Source organism: Epinephelus moara, chromosome 18 (genome assembly GCF_006386435.1).
Source record: "Epinephelus moara isolate mb chromosome 18, YSFRI_EMoa_1.0, whole genome shotgun sequence".
NCBI classification, from domain to species: Eukaryota; Metazoa; Chordata; class Actinopteri; order Perciformes; family Serranidae; genus Epinephelus; species Epinephelus moara.
The window spans coordinates 33,108,926-33,122,302 of record NC_065523.1 but is presented as its reverse complement, the minus strand read 5'-3'; the positions used below and the strand labels follow the sequence as shown (position 1 = coordinate 33,122,302).

Sequence of the window (13,377 nt, the reverse complement as noted above, 5' to 3'; positions counted from 1 at the left end):
AATGAGTTAACTGAGGGCGTTCACTCGTTCACTTGAACCGATCAGATTTTGCCACAACCTCTGTGAGTTGCTGTCAAACTTTAAAACTGTTTATTTCTCTGCTGCTGTCAGCTGTCGTTTCCTTGTCAGATCGATGCAACCCTCCTCCACCCCTTTCACCTCCAGGTTTCATCACAACCAGCACCCATGGGTCCTTACACTGAACTCATCAGAGGTCTTGCCCCACATCATATCAATCCTTATCTTTAGCCATTTCTCTTCACCCCACCAGCACCACCATTACCACTGTCTCCACACTTCACCTCTGCCCCTCACAAACCCCTCCCACCTGCTCTTAATAAATCTGATATGGTGTGATAGGTTTAAGCAGCTGAGAAACTCTGCTTGTGTACTCGTAAATCAGTGATGACAAACGAGAAAGGGAAAGTAAGACAGCTAAATCAGTAATAACAACTGAAAGTGAAAGTAAGAGAGCTCTACTTCCCAGAAACCTTGTGACTTAGAGGAAAACAAGGATGAGGCCAAAAGGTCACACTACTCAAACACTGCCAAGCACATACTGCTGTAGTGTAACTCTGGTAGCTACAGCCACTACAATAGTTCATGTTTAGAAAGCATTAAGTAGACACTGATCCATAACACATATAAGAAGAGGTTAGTCCGAAAAACAACAGAGGCATTGATTCAGTCTCAAGCTTTCAGTTTTAATTAAAACTGCTCCTGATGGTAGTTTTTAATTAAAACCAAAAGCTTGCGACTGGATCAATTTGTCCTTTTTGGAGTGACCTTACTGTTAAATAACCAAGTGCTCTGATAGTGCAGTACTAAGTAATGTAAGGGTGATGATTCAGGGCCTCTAAACCTTTCCCCAAATATTTCTGTTATTTGCGTTGCTGCTGCAGATTGGATTTCAGACTCTCCTCCTCCTGCTGCTGTGTTGTCATAGCTGTCTGGGAGGGGAGATTTAAAGGAGTGGAGGGGCAAAGAAAAGCTCTCACAAATCATGCAATGCCAAATCTCTCTCTCTAGCCACAAAACATATTTGAACAGCCTGTTAAATCGAAATCATCCCCATCAACATTACAATTGTGTTCTTTTAAAAATTATGATAGGTAGTGTACAATCTACTATAAACACATGAATATACCAGTTTGTAACTGTGCCTAAAAAAGGACAGCAATGTATTTTGTTGTTGTTGTTGTTGTTTACTGTCTTCATAATAATTCATAATCATGTCTGTACAAAGATAAATATGTAAATCAGAACAACATCAGACCAGACACCCTCTCTGCAAAGCTGCAGTCTTAATCATACAGCCTGTCATTTTATGGCTAATTTTCCTTTAGCCTTAAATGAATCGGATGAAATCATATTTTAAGGCAGTTTTTTAAGTTTGATTAAAATGCTCACTCTTGGTCTTCACTTAAACTAGACTAAAATGTTGTATGTAAAACAATCATCTGTCCAGTTTTTCAGTGACTAAAATGTCATGTGTTTTTACCGGCTTACATTAGACTAAAATGTTTAAGGTTTTCTTTGATGAAGGCGAGACTAAATGTCCAGCACCAAGACTAAAACTAAAAATTGCTGACAGAATTTGCCACAATTTGTGATTTTGGGTCATAAAGATTAAACATACTTAAATTAGTATGTGACAGGACTTAGCCATATTTTTGAGAGTGTGCCAAAAGAAAATCGGGTCTTCTTCAAATGCTTATCAATAACAAAGGAGACGGACACTCCAATGACTGTATGAAGGGCTTATTTATTGCACTAAAATGAAACATTCATTTTTTTCACAAGACTGACATTTCTTTTTCAAAAGTGTAAAATTGTTGAATACTCCAAATACTTTAGAAAGACAAATCATCATTCACCATTTAAAAAAAAAAACATTCGACTTTGAGAAAACATCCTAAAATAAAAACTGTTTACCTGTGTTTTGATCTTGATTTTAAAATCCTGTTACCTGTATACAAAGCTCTATATGGTCCTGCGCTTCAGTACATGAGGTCATCCAACCATTGCTCGTACTAATTCTAAAGCAGGAGAGGCTGTCTTTTGCATATATGTCCCAGCAGATGAAACACCCAGCCTGTGGACCTGTGAGAGGCACACACTGAATACTTTTAAAAGCAAGTCAAAAACACTTCTCTTCATAACAGTCTATGGCTGACTTCTTCAGTGTGTGTGTGTGTGTGTGTGTGTCTCTTGTATGTTTGGGCATTTGTAATTTTGGCACTGATTCTTTCTCTACTTGTCATTTGCACTTGTTTTATTATTATTATATGTCATTTCTAAGTGGTAGCACATTGTGTTGCATTTATTGTGTATAAAATGCACCATATAAATAAAGATGACTTTACTTGAAAAATAAAACATATTTTTAATTAAACAACTTGGTTTGTCATCTTGTAGTTGTATGAACATGTCAGTTTGCAGTTACAGTTTATACCCACGTCTGTCCAAAGTCATTTGTAGCCCTGACAGTTGACAATGCTTCCAATGTTGCTGCAAAGAAGGTGCATATTCTAAAACATGGATGCTTCACACACATCTTAAACTCAGCAGCACAGAAGAGCTATATAATCAGCACAGTTTCAAGATGGGCACCCAAGATTAGTGTCACCAGTTCAGTATCTGACCAGATACTGATCAAACCTTTTGTTTCTGACTTATGATGTTGAATAATGGCCAGAAAAGTGTTTCAGCAGAACATTATGATGTCACAGTGAAGCTGACCTTTGACCTTTTTGATATAAAATTTCATCACTTCATCATCTTGTTCTATTAGAGATTTGTGTAGATTTTGTCATAGTTATCATATGAATTCTTAAGTGATTGTCAAAAACTTGTTTTGTGGGTGAGGTCACATGGATTTTGAACTTTGACCACGAAATTTTAATCAGCTCTTCCTTGCATCCAAGTTGATGTTTGTGCCAAATTTGAAGTTGTTGTTGTTGTTGTTGTTGTTTTTTACCCTTTAACTTTCACCTAAATTGTTCGGTAGAGCACATTTTGAGATCTTTATAAATTTTTTTGATTTTGATATCTGAATAAAAAATGTTCACCCAACGTCATTAACCTATCTTTACCATTTGGTTAAAGTATGTCATGCAAAACAAGTCCACTAGATGTCACTGTGTCTTTAAATATTCTGCCTTTTTAGTTCCCCTGCTACAGGAAGTCAGGAACAAAAGACTCATTCCAGACACTGGGGCTCTGTGTGGTAGGATTGTCAAAGGTGGACATGTGGTTTTTTGACGTTCTAGTTTCAGAGGTCTGACTGAACAGATTTATGTAGCTTTATACAAGAAATAAAGGTCTAATAGGGTCAAATTTTTTTTTTTAAATATGCGCCACCAAACAGTTCATTTGTCCTTTCAGAGTAAAGGGAGTGATGCCAAGCTAATGTAACTGAAATTAAGTAATCACTACAAAATAAAAGTACTTCATTGTTGTTAAACAATTTATGCAGAATAACTGTGTAAGTCTGATTTTTTTTTTTTTTTTACATCCTAAAGCCATGCTAAACCAAACAGTTGAATTGTCCATTCATGGTAAAGGTAGGGATGCTAAGATAATACATTTACAATTTTTATCCCCCCCAAAAAAGGTTAAATTCTCACTGTTTAGACAACATATATTTAATGTTATTCGACTGTATAGAAATTGTATCAGTATGATTTTTCACCATTTATGAGATGTTTTGAAAATACTACAGTGTTAAATATCTGGAATAAATACATGGAAATAATACTAGTACTAGTGAGAAATTGATATATGCTGGTATACTGACCGGGCGGCACTGTGTTTGTTTATGCCAAATTTAAAGGAATTCCCTACCATCAAAGTGTACGTTTGTGCCAAATTTGAGGAAATTCCCCTAAGGCCTTCTTAAGATACTGCATACACGAGAATGATTCAGACGCAAAGTAATTTTGACCTGAACCTTTGATCACCAAAATCTAGTCAGTTCATTGTTACGTCCAAGTGGACATTTGAAGCAAATTTGAAGAAATTCCCTCAAGGTGTTCTTGAGATATCTCATTCACAATAATGGGACAAAGGGATGGACAGACGGACAACCTGAAAACATAATCCCTCCAGCTACAGCTTTTGCCCACGCGGAGGCATAAAAACCTATGACTGATTCTGATCTGTCTCTTTTTACAATCATCCTGTAATGGCTAACAAACATGCCATTTATAATTACACGTTTGTTGTGTTCGCCTATGCTTCATGGCATTTTAAGGAATCCTGACTAAATAATGTTATCCTGCAAAACAAATTGAGATACATATTGATCACATTATAAATAGGTGCTGTTTCTTTCAGTCATCTTGGGGAAGGCCTCATCCTGAATATTGCTACTGTCGCGCTCCTTCAACCAAATCAAAAACTCCTATTTCTTTTCAACAGTTAAAGACAATTTCTGTTACTCTGAGTAGAGTTTGGTTGTTTCTGGCTCAGTCACAGATTGTACATTTCATCCAGACTTTCAATAGCTTCTTGTTTACTGTGGTCTCTCCACGCAGGAGGAATTTCTCCCCTGCCCTGGAATTTTAATTTATAGTAGTCTTCCAGTTGCTTTTCAAATCGACATACAAACCATTTCCAGTATGTCAGCTTTGACTCATCAGGAGTAATTTGCCATGTTGCATACTTCTTCCCAGCCCTTTGATAGTGTTTATAAGGAAAGGAATCATATGAATGCCAATAAGGATAAAAAAAGTCATCACTTGCAACTGATGTTGTGCAGAAATTGATGTCCAGGTCCATTGTGTCTATATCGTGCCATCCTTTAATCCCAGAGGGCCGATGAAAAGGCACACTGTGTTTGTCAGGACTGTGGTTTTCTAGCGTGTTGGTACAAACAGCTGCACAGAATGGACACTTTGCCCAGCAGCAGTTACACAGCTGATCAATGAGGATTTGATCAGGCTTCATCCTGAATTCCTCCATCTTATCCAATGAGAGGCTGCTCACTTCCTTCATGACAGATACAAGGCCTTTCTCTATCTCTTCTCTGACAAAGTCAAAATCATTGATGTCACTGAAGTTTTGACAACAAAAGGTGTTGAATGTCAGTTCATCTTTTAGCAAATTGTAAAATTCCTCCACCCACATGTCTGAGTCTCCTCTCTGGGTTTTGACTTTATCTGTTGCAGTGAATAAAGCTTGACTCACAAGCTTATTGATGTCTTCAACATTTTTCTTGAATATTGTCCGTGCTTTATTTTTATTGTCTGTGAAGATGTATCTCTGTACTTGCTCTTCTATAAAAGTCTCTGCTTGCTTCCTTGGGTGGTGGATGTAGGTGATAAAATCATCAAAGTCCTCTTTGTCAGCCAGTGACTTCAGCAAGTGTTTCTCCAAGTTCAACCTGTTCCCACTGAATGCTGGGAAACTGCACTTCATCTCTCCAGCAAGATCAATAGCAGTCTTGTTACAGACGGCTTCAACAGTGGAACTCTTCAGTTTCTCACAGATCAGTTCTCCAAACACAACAGCAGATGAGCTTCCTCTGCAGAAGCTGCTGAAAATGTTGTAATATTGCTTTTTCTTGCTTTCTACATAAGTGACTGCATCGTTGTTCATTCTGAATTTCTTATGGGACTCTGAAAGCCATCTCCCTGCTTTTTCAAACACAAACAGAATAAGATCAACAGTAAACTCCTTCTTCACAGCATATTTCCTTTTTGATTCAAACTCTTTCACCTTTTCCTTGACATTTTTGGCCACTTCTTGGAAGTAAATTGGACTGTAGCCTCTTGTAGCAACAGGTTTGCCCTTGATTGCATCAAGGGACTGTTTTTCAATACTGTAAATAAGGGATCTGATCAGTTCCTGTTCTTCACATACTAAAGAACTTCTTGATGTATGTTCTTTGTTTTGTTCTGTTGGCCTAAATTGGAACATTTTTTTAAAAGACTGCCAAATTGTTGACATTCTTCCTTGATCTTCGTTGCTCGTATTTTCGTTCTTATCATCTTGGGATTGTTGGCCTGGGATGCAGAGACCTTTGTCCTTGGTGAGACACACATGATGAATGTAATCACCCACCTCTGATATTTTTTTGTATCTGCCACTGCTTTCAGATTCAGTTATAAGAGACCATTCAAAACCAAGCTCCTGAAGGATAGTTGCCTGATCCTTTTTATAGTTAATGTCCTCAATAGGTTTTGTACCTGCAGTTAGTTCACTAACCCAGCCACTCCAAACAGAGTTGAACTGTTTTTTAAGTTCCTCTTCATCTTTTGCCTTGTCCTTTAACTGATGAGCGAGCTCTTTGCTCTTTTGTAGCAGTTTGTTTTCAAACTCTGTCTTCTTATCGTCAAGCTTTTTACAAGCATTTTTCTGCTCAATCACTTCATCCAGTTTTTTTTTGACTCCTCTCACTTGGTCGTCATGAAACTCCTTGATTTTTCTTTCAAATCGTCCTCGCCACTGAACCAGTATTTCTTTGTCTCTGTCATCATCAAAGTATGTTGTCATTGCTTTTTTGATTTTTTCATAGGTTATCTTCATTTCCTCATGTAGATAACTGAGCTCAACCTTGTCATGTTTTCCGTTTTCAATTCTGGTGTAAAGCCCGTTCTCAATAGTCAACATGTTGCTCCTCAGGGCCCAGGTCCAGTTCCCATACTGGACCTCAAGTTTTCTGTAAACTGCAATTTCAAGTGTGTTTTTGAAACTGAAAACAAAGTTTTCATTCATCAGAGCATTCCACAGGTCCTGAATTTTGCTTTTGAACTGTGAGAGAGTAATTCCAGTTGACTGTGAAGCTTTGGAGAGGATGAACTTCTTCAGCTCTTGGACGCTCTCACTATACCCTGGATTTGGAGGAGCCATAGGTGGACTTCCCTCCCATAGTTGGGCAAAGTATTTCACATCTTTCTGCACATCGAATGCAATGACATCACGGAAGCACTCAGCATTACAAACCTCCTCTTTGGCTGCTAGTTGGGCCATCTTGTCCAGTTTTTCTTGCAGCTGTCTTTTTCCATGCAAGTTTTTCTCTGAAGCTGCAATATCTGTAACATTCTGGTGAACAAACACACAACTTGGAGAAAGTTTAACGTTTTTCATCCTCATGAAAGCCTGAACAACAATCTGCAGAACATCTTGCATCTCAGCTGGATTCTCTCCAAAGATGTTGATCAGTGTCATGTTTCCCAGACCAACAACAAACGTTGCCAGTTCATTGTCGTGGTGAAGAGTGCTGTTACCCTCCAACTCAAGAGCGCGCAGTCCTTCAGTGTCCACCACTAGAATGTAGTCAAACTCAAAGTCTTTCTTGATCTCATCTGAAACTTTGACCAGCTGCATGAAGGCACCCTTGGTGCACCTGCCAGCACTCACTGCAAACTGTAACCCAAACATGGCATTCAGCATTGTTGATTTTCCACTGCTTTGTACACCCAGCACTGACAAAACAAAAACTCTCTTGTCGCCCAGTTTCTTGATGACTTCATCTAAAAGACTAGAGATCCACGTTAAAGGCACATGACCTGCATCACCATCCATCAGCTCCATTGGGTGTCCTGATATCATCAGCTCTGCAGCCAGCTCAGGGTATTTAGACCAGTCAGTTTTTCTCATCTTTGTTTGTTTCTGCAGAGATGCATAGGCTTCATAGATCTGTCCCATTTCTCTAAAGATGTGCTCCAAACCGAAAGTGGCAGACTGTAGTTTTGTTGATATTTGTTCAAGCTCAGTTTGCTTTCTTTTTAACAGATCAGATTTGTCATGTTTCTCCTTCAAAGCTAAGACCTCAGACCACTTTTCATCATAGCTCTGTAAAATTAAACACAGATCATCTGTGGAGAGGGCATCTGCTAAGATCTGAGTCCACTTCAGGAAATACTCTTTCTCCTTTGATGGCAAAGATGAGAGGCTTTTAATGAACAACTTCATTACTTCAGTACAGGAAGTGGTGCATTGTTTTTGTCGTATCTGCATCAGTTCCTGTTGCTTTTTACATTTCTCTTTCTCAATGTGTCCTTTGAGGTGATAAAGTTCTTTGTTTATTCTGCACCACTTGTGCCATAGTTGGCCTTGACAAGGGAGAAATGTATCTTTGATCTTTGACACATCCATCCCCTGAAGCAAGTTCACAATTTTCATTGCAGCAGATTTTCCTTTTTGGCAGACATTGTCGTCTTCATCCACTCTGATTTCAGAGACTTCAGCCATGGTTTCAAGCCGGAAGGATGCATGTTGTCCTGACAAAATTCTTCCAATGATTTTTTTCAGTTCTTCAGACACATCTGACTGGCTTCTGTCCCTGAGACCCATTATGTATTTTCCCTTTATTTTCTCAACAGCATCACATTCACTATCAGCAGTGAGACATATGAGGGGCGTCGGAGACTTAAGAAGGACTGACATAACTGCAGAACCTTTGTCACCTTTTCCCAGAGTTGGTACAAGAACCACATTGATTGAAGATTTCTCAGTCATTATGTCACGCTGTTTTTCAATTAACTGGGCATCACCATGAAGATTACAGAAGGCAATGCAGTCAGTGAAGGCATCATTGGGTTTTCCAGCAGGGCAGTACCAGGCAATCTCTGCCACACCATCCATCAGATGGCGAGACTTGGTGCTACCTGGGCAGTTTCTGTGGAAGAAGGTGCTGTGACGGTCATTGATCAAAGTGTTAATCAGCTGTGACTTAGACAGAGATAGTGAACCCAGGCGGAGAAATGACACCATGGGTGTCTCAGCTTTGCAGATGGGCATACTCTTCATGGTGACGGTGTTTGAATTATCTTTGATTTCAGTTACCTTCCATGTTTTTCTTATTTGTCTGAAAGTCCACAGAGGACATTCAATGTCCATTGTGACTGGGTCAGGAACAAGCAAAGGTAAGGCATACTGACATTGTGATAGCTTTGTAATCATGTTCTGCTTCAAAAAGCTGTCTGAGCAGTGAAATACTGCCATTTGAACATCCATTGGATGCACGTGAGTCTGTTTTGATTGATCAAAGTCTACAGTGGTGCTACAAAAATCACTTAAGTCATCATCATCTGTATCAACAGTGTCAAACTCTACAACAGGCTTTGAATGGGTCACCTCATCACTATCCTGTCTTACAGGAATATATCTGGCCCTGTAGTCTAACATCATCAACCTCTGAAGAAAAGTATGAGTGAGTTCTTTCTCAGATGTTTCATGGTCCTGTTTCACAGGTGGACCTACTTTAAGAAAATCTGCTGGTGACAACTTCTGTTGATGTTTGTCTTGAAGGTGAAGTCTGCCAAGCAGTGTTTCGGTTTCTCGTTGATATTGTTCCTTCCTGTTGATCTCTTCAGAACTCTTCACTGACTGCTGTAAATAAGTAAATAAATATGTCCTGTATGTAAAGCATTGTAACACCATACAATGAGGTATAAAGTAAATCATCCTTAACATTTAATGAATTAAATATGGAGTTTCTTACCTTATCCTTGTTTCCACTCTTATCCATATTTAAGGTACCTGCAATAGAATAAGTGTATTATATGAGGGATGGAGCAATATACTTTTAAACTGATATCTTGTTTTTCTGTTTATAATAACTGTAATCTATTTTGAACATTAAAGGCACTATGTGTAACGCTTTTAGATGTTCTTTGAGACAAACAAATTTTGCAGTCAAAAGTGTGTCCTAGCACATGTGTATTTACCTCCATCAGCATATCTAAGTATGTTCATAAGCTCCGAAATTCTCATTTACATATACATTGCGACCGGTGTCTCATCATGTACATGCGCCATCTTGAAAATACAGGTACGTACAGGGACATACTTGAGAAATACAGAATCGCCTTTCGCGTTTTCACTTGTCGGTTTCAGGTCCGGTTTTTCCTGCAGGTAGAGTGACGAAAAACAGCAGCAAGCAGGCTAGTCGCAAGTGCCGGTGCATTTGAAAAAAGGCAAAAAGGCAACGTCAGCGATTTCAAAAAACGAGGGTCAGCATTGGGGTAGCCTTTCCCAGGTGGAGAGAGATGAGGTGTGTGAGGTTGAGCCACTTTTCAGTTGTCAAAAGACAAGACGTGATTGGTTTGTTTTCAATTTACACCCGCCCCAACAGTCCTACATTGTAAACACAGCCAGCATGGTGAGGAGGGGGTTTGTCAACTCGCGTCGCGTGCGTCTGTGTAGCAGCCTGAATGAATACTCCATGAAATATCGGATGACATGGTTTCATCAATGTTATCATAGCTTTTTGGTACACAGCAGCTACCGTTGTTGCAATACGCGCTTGAAACAGTGAGGCGCTAGAGTGCGCTATCCGTTTGAATGCAATATACGATCTCAACACTAGGTGGGAGAAATTCCTACACAGTGCCCGTTTAAAAGCTTCATTAGCTCTATTCTTGACTTTTTCATATTATTGCAATATTCATGAAAATTTCACCTGTCCCAGGATCTGCCGATCGTACAGGCTTGATTTCAGATTCTCCTCCTTTTGTTGTGCTGTCATCATTCTTTGAGTGTTCAGCATCACTGGGTTCATTCACTGGATTACACTAAGCAAACATTATTTTATTTAACATACGTTAACCAGGTTAGAACTTTTGACATTAGGTACATGTTCAACTAAATGCAACCAGGTTTATATTTTAGTGAGACAAAAGGAATCTCTTCTGCAAGTGTTATTTCAGTTCATCCATGTGTTCAACCAGGAAGTTGAAGGACTCAAACTCACTGTAAACTAACAAGGCAAAAGGCTCCAATCTTCAGCTGAAGGTTCAGGTATTCGTGCTGAACTTTGACATAATTTCAGAAAAATAGCATTTAAAAAAGAAATGCTTCTGTATGAACAATGACAACTGAGGACCATAAGATGTCATCCTTACCTCTGTTTTAGCTGCTCTCTTCTCCTCGTCTACAGCAGGGTGATGTAACAACAAGCAGATTGCATGTTCAGACATAAAAGAATTTGTTTCGGTCAGTTAAACATTCCAGGTTAATAAGATTTACACATATGATTTGAATTATTTGAAGAAAAAAAATACACATTCAAAAACCCCAACATAGCATCTTGTCTGAAGAACTGGCATTTAAGGGGTTAGAGTTCTGAAAATGAATATATGTTTGGCAATTATGATCAGAGCCAATGTTAGTTAAAATATTTATCTCTATAGGGAAAATAATATCAATATGTAATATTTTTTGCCCTCCAAGGTAACAAGTAAAAGTTATTTGTAATGTTTTTTAATCTGACACTGTTTAAAAAATAAATAAAAATGCATTAAATATTAATGTTGCTTATCAAATAAAAATATGCCATAATAACAATAATATATAATTAAACAATATATAAAAATACCTTATTTTCATAACAAAAAAAAAACAGTGGCATTAACTCAACAAACTGGCATTTAAAGGGTTACAATTCTGAAAATGATGGAATATTTGGTAGCTATAATCAGGACTGAAGATGGTTGGATTAAATTCAGTGACAGAGAAAAATAATATTAATATATCTTTTTTTTTTTTGTTTTATTTTCAAATAATTTTTTGACAGAAACTTTTGTCTTCTAATGACACCGGAGGAAAGTTTTGTGAAGGGATGCACAGTGGTTAAAACATTACCTTTCTCACTGGCTGCAGATGGTACAGATTTAGTTTCAGAGTCTCCTCCTCCTGCTGCTGTGTTGTCATCGTCGTCTTTCTTCATTTTATCTGCTCTTCATCTTTACAGACATACTGTGTGACAAAGGCATTGAGACAAATACAACAAGAAACTGTCACTGCAAATGCACATAACCATTCAAGCTGATTGAGCTAATTGTTTGATAAATAAATAAAAGCACAACAAATTACAGATCCATCATGCTGATTTTACTGCTGGTGAAATGTTGCAGGCATTGCAAATTTTATTTTCAATTCAGCATGACTTAAGGGGGTGTTACAACCCAGCAAGCAATAGTCGTGATTTAAACGTATTGGCTATATTTAGCTCCGATTTAGTCGAGCTACATGTAACCCAAATCTAGCCGATTTAATTTTGAAATTGATTAAATGTAATTTTCGCCATTGCAGATGGCATGCGGTATGATATTCAATCACGTATGGAGAGTCAACAGTAATTAAAATATGTTGATCTCCATTTTTTGGACATGGTCTCTACATAGCCATATAATTGATGACGTCTACACTTTGGCTATGGTTAGACGTCTACCAAATTTTCACTGACAGCCCAAATTCAGCCGTGATTTAGCCTAGACGTCAGGTCTTCATGTAGACGGCTATTAGACATTTTTTAAACCAAAAAATGCTTGCTGGGAAACTTTACATGACTTTCTGTGTATTCGGTCATAAATATAATTCATGATGAGCAAACATGACAAACAATTTTTGAAAATAGCTAATAGAGAGAAAACACGGGACTATCTTTACCAACCAGCACTGAAACCCATTTAGCCATCCCATTTAGACAATCAGAACTCAAAAAGCATCACTTATATTTCTGTAGTTTTGGGTTAAACTCCAGCTGGAAGGGAAAGTTCATTTGACCCAAATAAGAGTCCAGTTCAAAAACTGACTCCTCATCATCCTTCCCAAGTAACTCATATTGTGAGGACATTTTGACCATCCCTCAATGCTTAAAAAAATGAGTTTGAAGGTTAAAACTTGGCATTAAAATTAAGGTTCGAATTAGGTTTAGGTTAGGATTCTGGTTAGGGCTGGGGTTAGACAGTTAGTTAGGATGGTTATGATTAGGGTAAGGGGCCAGGGCATGCTTTATGTTAATGACAATGCTCACAAGAATAGAAAGACAAACAGGCCTGTATTTGTGCCAACGCTCTGAAAAAATGTCTTCCACACGAGTCAGAGCAGCACAATAACTTCACAAGTCAGATCACAATACAAAATTCAAGTTGTTTGAAAAGTTCAGTGTCTGTTGTAAAAAAACGCGCATGCTAAAATTAAACAAAACGGTATGTAATTTAAACTCACAGTTCTGTGTCTCCTTCGCTCTGCCTGGTCTGTGTGGATATGGCTGCTGTATTCTCCAGCCCCACTCTATATATAGATAGATCAGAGGCCTGTGTCCTGTGTGACGTTAGGTCTGCCCCTCTCAAATCCCTCCCACCTGCCCCTGACAAATCTGACGTAGACGTGGTGTTATTATAGGTGGAAGGAGCTGGGAAATTCTGCAGGCACATTACTTGAAAATCAGTGATGACAAAAGGACCTAACCCTAACCCTAACCCAAAAGGACACGTGAAAGTCGCACAGCTAAGTCAGTAATAACAAAACTAAAAGTGAAAGTAAGGGAGCTCCATTTCCTGGAAACCTTGTGACTTAGTTATAGGCTAAAAGGTCACACTACTCAAACACTGCCAAGCACATACTGCTGTCAACACTGAATAT

At 38.4% G+C, this 13,377-nt stretch overlaps 2 protein-coding genes across 10 annotated transcripts in view; both read right to left on the bottom strand.

The window, feature by feature from the left end:
* Positions 1 to 13,377, bottom strand: part of LOC126405919 (interferon-induced very large GTPase 1-like) — a 160,475-nt gene that overhangs the window by 37,365 nt on the left and 109,733 nt on the right. Inside the window, exon 1 of one of the 5 annotated variants that reach the window (XM_050069949.1) lies at positions 9,211 to 9,325. The exons of the other annotated variants lie outside the window; for them this stretch is intronic. The gene's annotated coding sequence lies outside the window, so the exon portion shown is untranslated. Of the gene's footprint in view, positions 1 to 9,210; positions 9,326 to 13,377 lie in introns of those variants that run through there. 5 annotated transcript variants of the gene reach the window in all.
* The window catches only part of LOC126405922 (interferon-induced very large GTPase 1-like), a 127,319-nt gene continuing 115,687 nt past the window's right edge, over positions 1,746 to 13,377 (bottom strand). For 4 of the 5 annotated variants that reach the window (XM_050069960.1, XM_050069961.1, XM_050069962.1 and 1 more), the window contains one exon: positions 1,746 to 8,793. In XM_050069960.1, coding sequence (XP_049925917.1) covers positions 4,474 to 8,793 — 4,320 coding nt within the window. In that variant the 3' untranslated portion in view covers positions 1,746 to 4,473. Of the gene's footprint in view, positions 9,340 to 9,451; positions 9,490 to 10,411; positions 10,524 to 10,853; positions 10,883 to 11,592; positions 11,707 to 12,960; positions 13,174 to 13,377 lie in introns of those variants that run through there. The other variant, XM_050069964.1, reaches the window with a different exon arrangement.